The sequence below is a fragment of the Lates calcarifer genome, linkage group LG6 (genome assembly GCF_001640805.2).
Source record: "Lates calcarifer isolate ASB-BC8 linkage group LG6, TLL_Latcal_v3, whole genome shotgun sequence".
NCBI classification, from domain to species: domain Eukaryota; kingdom Metazoa; phylum Chordata; class Actinopteri; family Centropomidae; genus Lates; species Lates calcarifer.
This window is the reverse complement of record NC_066838.1, coordinates 24992748-25005469: the sequence shown is the minus strand read 5'-3', so window position 1 is coordinate 25005469 and position 12722 is coordinate 24992748. Positions and strand designations below refer to the sequence as shown.

The following is a 12722-nucleotide window of genomic DNA, read 5'->3' as shown; positions in this document are numbered from 1 at the left end:
TATATACAGTATACACACACTCAAACAATTTCATACTCACCCGTACCGCCTTCATTTATTGACAATTATGTATCTGTCCTTCCATGATTTTTTTCCCTAGAATTTTCCCAGTTTTCTGTTGATCTGCACTGATAATCATCTGCCTCTGAAGCTGCCTGGAGCTGTGTCAGTGTGCAGGTAGCTTTTTGTTTTCCTCTCTTCTGCTTCCAGTTCTTATTCCTATAGTATTCCTGTGTTTTTACCAGCTATGTAAAGCACATGGATCTTGAAAGGACTACATCACAGGAACACCTGTGTAAGCCTATAGCCTATTCTTATCAGGTTAGCTAAGTTTGGTAATGCTTTATTTTATGGGTCTGTCATTCCCCCTATGTTTTCCTTCTTATAGGGAAATAGAGGCAATGTTCTGACATTGTAGTGACATTTTAAGTTGTTGCTAGCTTAACCCAGAGAGTCATTTAGTCAGTGCATAGCAGGTCAGCTGAACGTGCCAAAATGTAATTTTGTGTCATCCGGCAGGAAAACAGTTCAACAAATATGAACAATAAAGTTACCATTGATAAATGAATAATGAATGAATATTTATTTGGATTTTCTAAAGCAGATCTTTCAACATTCCTCTGGCTACACGGCTACTAATAAACCTAACACAACTAGCATAGCTCTGACTAAAAGGATCTTTTGTCTCTCTTTCTCCCCACAAAGAACAAATTGCCTAGTTTTTTTTTTTCCAGGAAACAGGAAATAATGGCTCTGTAAAAGAGTCAAATTGTTTAGCGCTAGTGTTTGCTATTTAGCTAAAGTACAGACTTGTAAAATAAAGCATTACAAACAATTTAGCTGTTCCCCAGCTGTTTTAGTGTTTTAATTTCAGCCTTTTTTGAGCCTAGTTTGCTGTGACTACTTTTGGTTCCCAGCTGCATTAAACCATAATATTTCTTTGATTTGCAGTAAAGAATGACAGTTTAATCTGAACTTCCATTAGTTATGGTGTCCTTCAGATAAGATTTTTCACCCTAACCATGTGTTTTAAGCCAAATTTGGTCAGAATCAAAAATAACACGGTGAGTTTGTGGCCTGTTTGCTGAGGCTCAGTTCACTAAATGACCATATTTCTCTCCAGGCATCGTTTCTTCTCCATCGGACCCAGCCACCCTGCGTTCTGTCTAATCCACATGACTTCAGTCTGTTTTCCATCCAGGGGGAAGAGACCTAACAGAACCTGGTATCACACAGACCCCAAGCCTTCCAAATGTCTCTCAGCTTTCCTCCCTCTCTCTCTCCCATGCTCATGTATGGAAAGAGCTCAGCAGTGTTTCCACAACAAACACAACAGGAGCTTTCTCTGCTCTGCTTTCTCACCACTTTTCATCACCTCTGTCAACACTCTCGCACCACCAGCGTCACTTGGAAAACTGAGACAACGACTCTGTTTTTTTCTTAAGTCAGTTGTGATTTATTTTATTTATTTTTTCAGCTGCAAATCTGGTTCAGTAAAATGAACTCCAAATTTCTGTTGTCTTTCTGGTGATGGATTTCATCAACAGTGATCATGTGTCATGTCCTGTATTCGTTTGTTTCTCTAAACCTCATTCAAATTAAGAAGATTTCATTTATTTCAGTTTCATATATTGGATTTGGCACTTAATAATATGTATAGCCAAAGTCCATCATAATTAAGTAATATAAACCATATCAGTTAGTTAAATATCTTTGGCATCACTTGTTATGTCTTCTTCAAATTTCTAAAAGCTTTTCTGCTAACTATAAAAACCAAACAAGCCAAAAAAAAGAATTAAAAATGCAGTTTGTCTTCATCCAAGAGCAACTTTAATAGAAACTTTGTGGCAGCACAACATGGCAAAGAAAGGCACATCCATTTTTTTCCCCACAAGGCCTAAATGTGATTTAAATCTGGCTTAAAGCTTCATCTAGCATAAGAAATAAAGTCTTAAGTGTTCCATACAAAACAAATGAAACCAATAGACAACATGAACTGGCATATTTTTCTCCAAATATATTACATCTTTTAGTTTTATATATAAAAAGAAATTATACAAAATAAAGAAAAAATAATCATTCATCTTTTAAATCCAAATCCAATTCACTTTAGTCAGTTTGCATCATCATGGAATAATATACACCCACGTCGTCTTCAATAGAACTGAAAGACAGACAGAAAGATTGTGATTAAGGTTGATCAGTAAAAACTCTCAACTTGATTCAAGATCGATCTGCAGCACCATCCTCTGGACAGTTAGAGGAGCCCTGTGGAGTCTTCTTATAAAAAGACAGTCGTGTTTAAATTGAGGTTTACTCACCAAACTCATTTGTATCCTTAAAGTGTGTATCCAAACGTGCTGAATGCGTGTCCTTCAAATATTTGAATTCCTGAATTGTTTACATCCACGTTTACCTGCTAGCAGTCGTCTTCTTCCCCTTCTTTATTGACACATTGCTACATTTGTTGGTGCATTTTTTAATTAGTAGATTAGCAGGAAACCAACAGCAGGATGTGGATCACACTGTCGGTGTGCACACACCCATGCATGTAACACACAAATGGTAATGGTGGCGAAAACATTGCTTCATAGCAGAAGGCCTCTCATCAACCCTCTTTTTCAATCCACAGATAAAAAGAGTGAAAACTGGACCCGAAAATAAATTAAAATGAATAGAAGGAAAATCAATGCAGCTTTAAATCGACAATAAATTAAGCAATATAGTTCTGCTATCTTAAATCTTTAAATATATTACCATAAGTTTCTTGCTTAATTAACCTCAAACCTAAATAAAACAGGACTTTTTTAGGCGTTTTATTGGTTGTTGGGTTTGAGTGAAGGAGGAAGGAGTAAATACTGAGGAGAGGGATTAGATGTACGAAGGTGAAACGAGAGAGGCGAGAGTGGAAGGAGGAAAGCTGAGAAAAGTAAGAAAGAGACAAAAGATGGAAACAGACAGAAAGAGTGAGGAGGACATGAAAAAGAAGCAGGAGTTCTAACTGAGAGTTAGAAGAGCGATAAAGCTGTGAGGAAGGGGAGGAAACAGTCTCTGCTGCCATCTGGTGGTCAATGTTTGTAACTGACAATCATTTTCCTTCCATAACACAAGAGTTACTGTTTCTTATTTGGTGAGGCTACTTTCCTCAACCTCCTTTGAGTATTTGTGCTTCAGTTAGTCCTACATTTCCCACAGTGCTTTTCAGCTGAGAGTTTTTTTCACATTTCATAAAACCATATGGATATATTGAGTTTTATCTCTTATTTATTGTTCGTTTCTCTCAGTATTTATCAAACACCTAACGTTAATAATAGTACTTCCTTACCTTCCACCTGTTGCCGCAGCTGTTACACAACACAAAGGTTGTCATGGGCTCATCAGCGCTGCGTGTCTGCACCTGTAACACACACACGCAAAAAGTTGGTTGGTTAAAGATTTCAGTCAGAAGTGTGTCCAGACACAGTTTTTATTTGTGTGTGTGTCCGTACTTGTGTGTACGTGCAGCTCTTTCCGTGACACTTGTTGCAGATGAACATGTCCGTCTCAGTTCCTCCGACCTTCGACAGCTGATGCTCTCTGATGGACTCTTTAGTCAAAGCCTCTCTGATCTGCTTCAGCTCCGCACTCGCCATCTCCTACATGCACACACACACAAACACACTTAAAATGCTTTGTCAGAATCAACTAGTTGCATACAAGTTCACAGGATTCAGTTATTTCTATGACATTTATGTGTAAAGACCTCTGCGGTCATGCAGGCGATGCGTTGAGGTGAGATGTTTCCACACAGGACGTTACGCCGCAGGTCGGGATTCTTCTGGTCCTTCAGGTTTGAGATGCGGCTCCGTAGACGGGATTTATATTTCATGTCCGTAGACTTAAACTCCTGGAAGATCTGTGAGCGCGACAAGCAGTCAAGGGCGCAAAACGCAGCTAATGAGCCAACACATGCTTACAACAGTAAGTATCAAATAATTATTATAATCTTGAACTTTTGGTGACACTAGTTTAAAGGTTAGAGGTCACCAAAGATGTCATGAGTCATCCTCTGGTAGCAGTGAATGTCTGTATGAAATTTAATGCCAGTACATCCAGTAATTGTTACGATACTTCATTCTGGACCAAAGTGTTGAGCGGGGTGGACCAGTGGTGCCCTCACAGAGCCACACTGCTAACACATCTCAAGTGTTTAACAAAGTGAAACACACCCTGTCAACACACTCAGATTAAGATCTTTCATTCAGGCGTTCTGTTTGTTCATGTGTATCCTGTGTAATAACAGTTAGTGTGAAGTGGTGATGACGTGAAAGGATATGTTCTTCAATTTGTGCTGCGAGGTGCTCACAGTCGACTCCAATGGTCTTGTGGTCATCTGAAACACACGAACACACACTCTTGTTTAGCGTATTGCACATTGAAAGCTTTACGTACAGTGGCTTCAGTCCAGAGACATCAGCAGCAGCTATTCAGAAACATTCAGTTCGAACAAAACATCAAACTGTCAGTGAACCTCTGTGTAAAAGTTGTTGTCAAACGTTCTATTCTTGCTCGTTTATTCATTGGGGAATCAGAATAGAATTTTTACGTTGTGTCCTCACCGTCAGTCTGCAGCGCAGCCACCAGCAGCTCTCGACATTTGTTCCGGACGCTGTCAGTGGTGACGGGGGCGGGGGGGAAGGAGGTTACCCGAGAGGGAAGGGTGGGAGTGGTGGGGCTGGTGGGAGTTGTGGGGGTCTCTCCAGACTTCTTACTGCGACGAGGGAGGAGGAGGAGAGAGACAATGAAGAGGCAAGTGGGGTTTAGTAAAGGAAGAGAAAGACGACTCTCTTCTTTTATTGACGACACCATGAAACAAGAATCAGTCTTTTTGCAGTGGCCTCGTCCTGCAACAGTAGGTGGAAACATCAGAGTGTAACAGACCTTTTCTCACTGCTTCCAGAGTCTTTGGAGGTGGACGACGACCTCACAGGAGAGGACGACCTCTCCTCCTTCTTCTTCTCCTTCTCCTCTGACTTCCCCTCTGATCCGTCTGTGGGACGATGAACAAAGTAAGAAACAATACACTTTTTTAAAATCATCTCATCAGATTATGTTTACAGAGACAAACTGTAACGACACTACTTCTACTTCAATTTATCAATCGATTAATTTGTGTATGATTATTAGAATTATTTCTTTATGATAATCCATGAGCCTAAAAATGCCTGTCAGCAGGTTCACTTATATCATGACAGTAGGGTCACTGTATTCAACAAGGACATCATGTCACTATGTCAGAGGAGCGCAGGACTTGTTAGATGGATTAATTGACATAACTGATCAATCACACACACACACCCAGCAATTTCTTCCAGGACTTGATGAGAGCTTTGGCCAGAGTCTGAACCTCTTCATCTGAACTCTGTTTCCTCACGGCGTTCACTGACATCCCAACTCTGGTGGACTACAGGCAGAGAAGGAGGGAGAGGGACAGATCAGACACAGAATGTGACTGAGATCTCTCATATTATCTGGGATTCTCAGCTATGTTAATATATCGTCCTGTTTTCCATATATATGACACAAGCTCTGGAGGAGGAGGTTAGCCATCTAGTCTTTTTATATGCCATGTGTATACAGACATGGTGGCATCAAAAGCTTCGGTCTTCAGCTCTGACAGAATCAGTTGGATCAGTGCATGCAGCTGCAGCCCCGTGTGCAGACATTTTGTTTTCACTGACGTGTAAACACAAGGAAACACAAACACAGGATGTAGAAGATGAACCAGAAACAAAGCTGATCCTGTAAATGGATGTTGACCTGGATATGAACCAGTACCTGGTGTATTACATACATTCCAACACTGACAATTAAAGTGTTTACATGGTCACAGTCCAACATAAAGAGTAACGTCACAGCAGTCTGACTGGGTGTGGTCAGAGGTGAGCTCTGTGAGGTCACACTGCACAGACACACCTCTGCATCACTGCAGACAGGTGAGAAGTTAAACCTCTGTTGGCGTTGCTGGATGTCCACGCCTTGATCTAACATACTTTGTAGTCGCAATGCTAGTGGTATAACAGAGAGTAATGATAACGGTCTGATTTCAGGTGCACTTGTCGCTGTGGTGCTGACACAGCAGAGAGGTGGAGTTAATTACCTGCAGAGTCTCCAGAGACATCTTGATGTTCTTCAGTTCCCTCAGCAGGTCGAGAGCACCGTCCTGTACACAAAACAACACACAACCACCTTCATGCTAACTTCTTCCCCAGTAAATGTGTGGACACCTCAGTAAGTGAACCATTGCAGGAGTCTGACACAGTATTTAATCTGTGAAACAGGAATAAGACGTGAGTCTCTGCCAGATTTGTGTCTGTTTAATGAACCAAACCATTTCAAGATAACAGGTTTGTCTCAGTGGACATCTTTCATTTCTCCCAGGGGTTTTCAAACTGTGAGGTGGGAGATGCAGGAAGGAAGACGTGTGTGGGGTAAAAGGGGCAGGTGCATGCTGGTGGGCAGCAGCACTGGTTGTGGTATGGAGTTCATGGAGGCAATTACTTTAAAACCCTTTATAAAGAATAATAATAGGAGTGATAAATTCCATTATTTTTATTTTTTACGTTGCAGGATGAATATTTTTTATCTGAAAAGCTTCAGAATGTCAAAAGGTCACAATGGCATTTTTTACTGCATGTGAAGATTCATGGTTTCTTTCCAAGATCTCCTCGCACGGCTGAGCAGCTGTCACCCCGACACCCAAAAACAATTGTTCAATGTATTCTAAAAGGTTACCAGGAGAATGATGGCACCACAAGACTGAATTTTAGTGAGAGCAGCTTTCTCTGGGAGGAGCTCTTGCTCACTGTTGTACTGCTCAGTTTTTTATCAAAGAAGTTTCCATACATGATACTAGGAAATTTTATTTTGGCAAATAAAACCAAACAGCTGCACAAGTCAGAGGGATGGGATGCTCTTTGCAGCAGATGTTGTGCTGCAATTTAGGCTGTAGAAGAGGTGATAGAGTGGCTTTAGATTAAAGAAATCTGTCATGATGATGGAGAGGCCATACACTGTCAAACAGAAGAGAGTAAATAACCTGGAGAGACAGAAGAAAAAAACATGTGTAGACACAGAAGAAGGAGAGAGAAAAAATTATAAAATGATATGACAAATGTGATGGTCCAGCAGGGAAAAAAAGCTGGACGTGGTCCCATGTTGCCACATAAGCAACACAGATACAAGGAGACACACACAGATAAAAAAGACCAAAGGATGGATAGAGACAGAGAAAGACAGCAGATCTGGCTTTAGAGGGGTGGTCAGGTGAATGAGAGGTAAAGGAGAGAAGGGAGAGAGTTGAGGAAGAACTGGAGTAAAAGTGGTAAAGGAGAAGAAGCTGTAAAGTGTGAGAGACAAACTGTGTTGTTTTATTCATGCATCTGTTCCCAAATCCCACTGTGACGTTTAAAACAAATAACGCTGTGCAAACTGTTACTGCGAGACCAAAAGTCCCCAAACAATGTTTTATTCCTCCAAGGTAACTGGAAAAAAAAACCTTTCGCAGGCACTGGGCCCTGTGGTGTCATTCATGTGTAATCACTGAGAACCACCTCCTTTTGACTTGGTGGATTTTCAAAGCCGTGTCTGTTCCATTGGCTATTTAACAGCAGTGAGTGAGAGGGAACTGGGAATTACATTCATTGGGTGGACACAAATATGACTCCAATGGGATGATAATGTGTCTGATAGATTTGTTTCAGGCAATTATTTTCTACCTTGGCAGGATTTCCAGACTGGCCTAGAGAAGCTGGGGCAGGTTAGAAACTTAGATAATGGTTGGAAAGCTCACCAGTGACATCTGTTGGTTAGAATGTGAATGCGGAAACCAGCAGTTTGTGCACATAGTAATGTTCAACACTTGACCTTTCCAATCATCGCAAGCTGCTAGCTAGCGACCTTAGCTAGCTAGCCAAACAGTAACACAGATACTTCCTCTCTGTACATTTAGGGATAATGTCAAGAGGGAAAGGTAAAAGCCAAAAAACGTACAGTTCTTTCAGACAGATAAATGCTGACGATGAGGAGACTGCTAACATTCACCGCTCGACCAAGTCAACAACTTTAGCCGAGCCTCAGGTCGACAAAAGCGCAGCCACAAGCAACACCACCTCTGTAACGCTGTTCAGGTCGGACACCGGCCCTAACAGAGACCCTGTTTAGTTGTAAGGACTTGATGAACCAATGTTTGGAGTCTTTCTGCCCCTTGATGGTCAAAAATGGCAGCTTAAAATATAAAATAGCTACATGACAATATCAAGAATCTTTCAAATGAAAAAAGACAATAATAATGGTTCATTCAAGTTTAGCTATTTTAAGAAATGCTAAAGAAGTGTAGAAAGTAGCATCTGCTAAGACTTTTTCATTGTAAATTTCACAATATGACCGACAAGAGTTTGGATTATTTCACTGAGGATGGTTCAGATGAAGCTTTTACTTTTTACATTCTCTCAGTTATAGTTTTATCCCAAGTTTCTTCTGCCTCTACACAGTTCGGTGGTTGAAGCCGTTCAGTCGCCACAGAGGGAGTGAATCAGAACCCATTTATGATTCAGTCAGAAAAAATAAACTGAAATTAAATCAACATCCTGTTAATTGTCTTTTTATTTCAGCAGGAGGCAGAATTGTTTTGGTTTTTGTTTCATTTCTGGAAATTTAACTTTCACAATGAATTAAAAATAATTAAATGACCTTGTTTAGAATAATTTCATTCAATACAAATGAGGGTCAACAAACCTCTCAGCTTAGACCCACCTGCCCCATGGTTTCACATATCAAATTTCAAAATAAAGTTCTCTGGTATATGCCCCAAGTGAAAACTAAACAAACACAATTTTCAAAAAAATTAGTCTCTTTTAACTCCTGTCTTGTAACTTCCATAACAACTGGATGATCTGTGGAGCTGTAGTTAATAAACTGAGGTAATTGATTCCAGGTGCGGGTGTTTGAATTAGCAGCTTTTTGACCAATCGCTGCTGTGATTTATCATCAAACTATTTCGGAAAATCACAAAAAAAAGAGAACCAGGAGCAGCAGTCTAGTTGTGTGTGAGATTTCCAGCAGAAATGTGTAAATCCTCCAGCACAGAGCGGTGAGCAGAGTTAAAAACACACTCACCGTGTTTCCAGAATTTTCCCTCTCTCAGCAGTTAAAGGTAGAGCTCATCACCTGATCGCATTTTTCTGCAGATGCAGCAACTGTTGTTGCACTCACCGTATTCTTCTTGTGCACCATTTTATCCAGTTTTTTGGCGATGCGCTCCACTTCCTGGTTTTTAGCCATTTTGAGCGGATTCCTCTCCCTCAGTTCTGCTCCTCTGCAGCGGAGAAAACCTCCACTGATGTGGAAGAAAAACTCTCCCAGTCTCTCTCTCTTTGCCTCTCTTCACACAGTCTGTCTGTCTCCTTCTCTCCCAGCTGCTGCCTCCCTCTCGTTTGTTGTTGTGTGACACCGTGGAACGCTGGGAGTTGTAGTTTTTCTTTTTGGTTCTTCCCAAATTCAGCCTGGGACCACCTGAGCAATCTGTGCAAATGTTTCCCCACTTCCAACTTAAATGTCATCTACAGCTGAACGTGTATGGATGAAACGGAAAACATTTCAGTGTGACAGACATCTCTAACACGTCGAGGTCTGTCTTCAAATCCAACTGAACGTGTTTGGCTTGAAGATCCTTCATCAGGCTTTGGTGAGGACTGTGTTTGACAACTTTTCATTCAAAGATTAATTACAAAAGCAAGTGAATCAGATCAGATGAGCTGCTTCTGATGAACCTGTGACCCTTTTTACTCTGCTGTATGCAGTTGATTTGAACAGAGGTCTTTGGCAGCACACAGGTTTACATGTGCCCACACATGCTGAGGAAACACGATTTCATTTTGAAATCTGGTTTATTTCAGAGAGCAAACCATTTAAAGACGTGTTCTCTCTGTAGGTGATAGGTCACCGAACTTGAATGGAAAATGTACAAGAGCAGAAATAACTACCTGAAGATGTGATTTGAACTGACTGACAGACTTTTTTCCCTGCACATGAATGAAATCCCTACATGTAGTTACTGTGTCCTTCCTCTAGATGTCAGTGCTGTAAAGCTATTTCTCTATTTTGCAGTTGGTGGAAACTCCTGGATTGTTGGTGACAGTGTTCAGGGAATGTGTGAGGCCAAACTCTGTAAAATACTCCATGTATTTGGAGACAGTTTCACTCTACACAGATTTAGATTTAGATGAAGTATTTAACATTATGGGAGTTTTAATGACTGAAGACTTGGTTTTAAAATCAACAAATTATAAAGCTAAACTCCAGTGATATAGAATAAAATAAGACATTTATAATAATAATTTTAGTTATACAGTTAAAAGACTTATGTTAAATTAGGATAAACTTTCCAACAAAGTGCATTTTAAAAACAGATTTAAGGATGATACTTATTTATCCAACTTGTTTCCTTGTGTCCAAACTTCCCAAAAGTTTTGCTTAGCAAGAAAAAAAAAATAGATTCTATATTTTATTAATGTGATGGGAGATTTCAAGTGTGACATTAGTGTATGTGGTAGTTTTATTCTACATTCACAAGCAAAAATATCATTTAAAAACACACCAAACAAATATCAGTACAGCTTTAAAACATTTTCTAAAGTAACACAGAGCAGGCGGCTCGTTTTTCAGCTCGTTTTTAACCATTTTTCTTTCTGTCTTTTAACAGTGGTTGCCCAACCTGAGGTTTAGGAACCCAGTGATGGTCCCAACATAAATATGAGATGTCACAAGATGATTAAGTAAGTACGAAAAAAACTTTTTTGCCTCACAAAATGATGTTGACCTTTTTCAGTATTGGGAAGAACTACTGCATAAATTAATCTGTATAGAAGCTTTTGTGGCTCCAGAGGGAGCTGTGCAAAATCTGACCTGTTTCCTCAAAGTGATGTTACTGAAAGCTGTAGTTCAAAGCTGGAATGCTGATTAAAGTTTGGTGTCTGTAGAAGGCGTACAAGAAAAATATCTGATGCTCCAAATAGAAAATAAATGCAGCATTCAGAAGAGGGATTACAGTCTAAAAAAGAAAGCGTTGACAATGAGGACAAACATGGATTGTAATTACTCTCATTGCCAGAAGGGGGAGACAAGAGTTCCACACTGAAGATTTAAAGCAGCATCAGTTTGGTCTGAAGAGTACAAGTTTAAAAATTCTTTTTAAAGAAGTGAGTTTACCAGACCTCAGAGGCATCATCTTTGTGTGAGGCTTGTTGCTATAACATAGCAAACCTGAATCTTCAACCCAACTGTCAACAGTCGAGTTGCATTATGGGTAATGTAGGTGCCAATTTCTGGCGAGGAAGGAGCATCTGTGGAATTAAAATGATATCTCTGGTTCTTCTACATCAATTCTGATCCTTTTTACAACTGTACAGTGATATTAAATGAATGTAATATTAAATCATTTTAGGAAGTCATAAGCAAAAATAGTGAAGAAGCACTAAAATATGTATCCTGACAGACAGTGGTTACTGATTTATGTTAAAAAAGAGCACAAATGATTGGAAATGTCCCATATATTTCATGTAATTTAGAACAGATTACATTTTTAAACAAACTTCCCCAGCACTGCCTGCCAGCAACAACTCACTGAGAGTCTACTGTAGTGGTTCTGTCTCCCTCTAAATTTAAATCAGACTGTCCTCTCTGCTTTTGAGATGAGTGAATACTTCTTGGAGAAAGTTTTTTTTTTTTTTTTTTCGGCCTCATGAATTCTTGCTGCTTGATGTCTGCAGCCAAGAACCTCCTCCAGCTGAGGATCTGCAGAGCAGAGCTGGCAGCCACATCAACAGCTGCTGGGTGAGATAGCTGCCAGTCTGAGTGTGTGTGTGTGTGTGTGTGTGTGTTTACTACAGAGAACCTGGAGAGCTGGGAGGTATGCAGCGAGAGAGAAAAAGATGCAGAGGAGAGAAACTCATCCAAGAGCTGAGTGAAAGAAAACAAAAGCAGCTTCTTTTTCTTTTTCCTCTCATCATCTCCTCTGCTTTTCTCTTTTCTTCCTCCTCCCTCCTCACTATCTTCTCTTTCTCATGTCTCTCTTTTATGCTTCTTCCCTCAGTCCTCTGCTCATCAGATCTTTTATTTGGTCTTTCTCTAATTCCCCTCCTTTTTTCATCTTTTCTTTTCTCTAATCATCTTTTTTCCATCTCTCTCTTTTCCTCATCTCTGATCCTTTCCATCTTCCATTTTGTCCTCATCCCTTCTTCTCCCTGGTCATCCTCTCCTCTTTATTCTCATCTCTTTCCCTTTTCCTTCTCTTCTTTTCCATACCTCCTCTTTTTTGACCTCCACATCTCTTCCTCTTTCATTCCTTCCCCTTCCACCTTGGTCTCATTGTATTTAACCCCCAGTCTTTCCTTCCTATTTCCCTCTTTTTTCCTCTTTTCCAGACATTTTCCTCCCTTCACATTTTCTCCTCTCATCATCTCATCCTTTCACCCCCTCCCTCCATCCTTTCCCCCCTTCTCTCCCTCACATTTCTCCTTTCTCCTGATCATCTTGCTCGTCATCTCTTGTCCATTTTCCTACTTCTTTTCCTCCTCTCCTCTTTTCTCATTTCCACATCACCTTTCCTACCATTTACCCTCTCCTCTCTATCATCCCTTCTTCTTTACTTGTTTTGTCTTATTCAAGGTCTTTTTTCCTTCTTC

The 12722-nt window shown here is 40.2% G+C and overlaps 1 protein-coding gene across 1 annotated transcript; it reads right to left on the bottom strand.

Moving 5' to 3' along the window:
- Nucleotides 1–1807: 1807 nt before the first annotated feature.
- tcea2 (transcription elongation factor A (SII), 2) lies at nucleotides 1808–9561 on the bottom strand. The gene is made up of 10 exons (XM_051071452.1): nucleotides 9253–9561; nucleotides 6140–6202; nucleotides 5338–5443; nucleotides 4921–5029; nucleotides 4599–4750; nucleotides 4318–4372; nucleotides 3743–3899; nucleotides 3489–3635; nucleotides 3326–3397; nucleotides 1808–2164 (listed from the first exon to the last, which is right to left on the bottom strand). Exons 1-10 carry the CDS (start codon nucleotides 9319–9321, stop codon nucleotides 2156–2158), a joined length of 939 nt encoding a protein of 312 aa, XP_050927409.1. The 5' UTR covers nucleotides 9322–9561; the 3' UTR covers nucleotides 1808–2155.
- Between the last annotated feature and the right edge of the window lie 3161 nt (nucleotides 9562–12722).

Coding starts and splice junctions, on each gene's coding strand:
- tcea2 (XM_051071452.1), bottom strand. CDS start 9,321: ATGGCTAAAAACCAGGAAGTGGAGCGCATCGCCAAAAAACTGGATAAA. Junction 6,203..9,252: donor TGGTGCACAAGAAGAATACG/GTGAGTGCAACA, acceptor TTTTGTGTACAG/GACGGTGCTCTCGACCTGCT. Junction 3,398..3,488: donor AGAGCTGCACGTACACACAA/GTACGGACACAC, acceptor TGTGTGTTACAG/GTGCAGACACGCAGCGCTGA.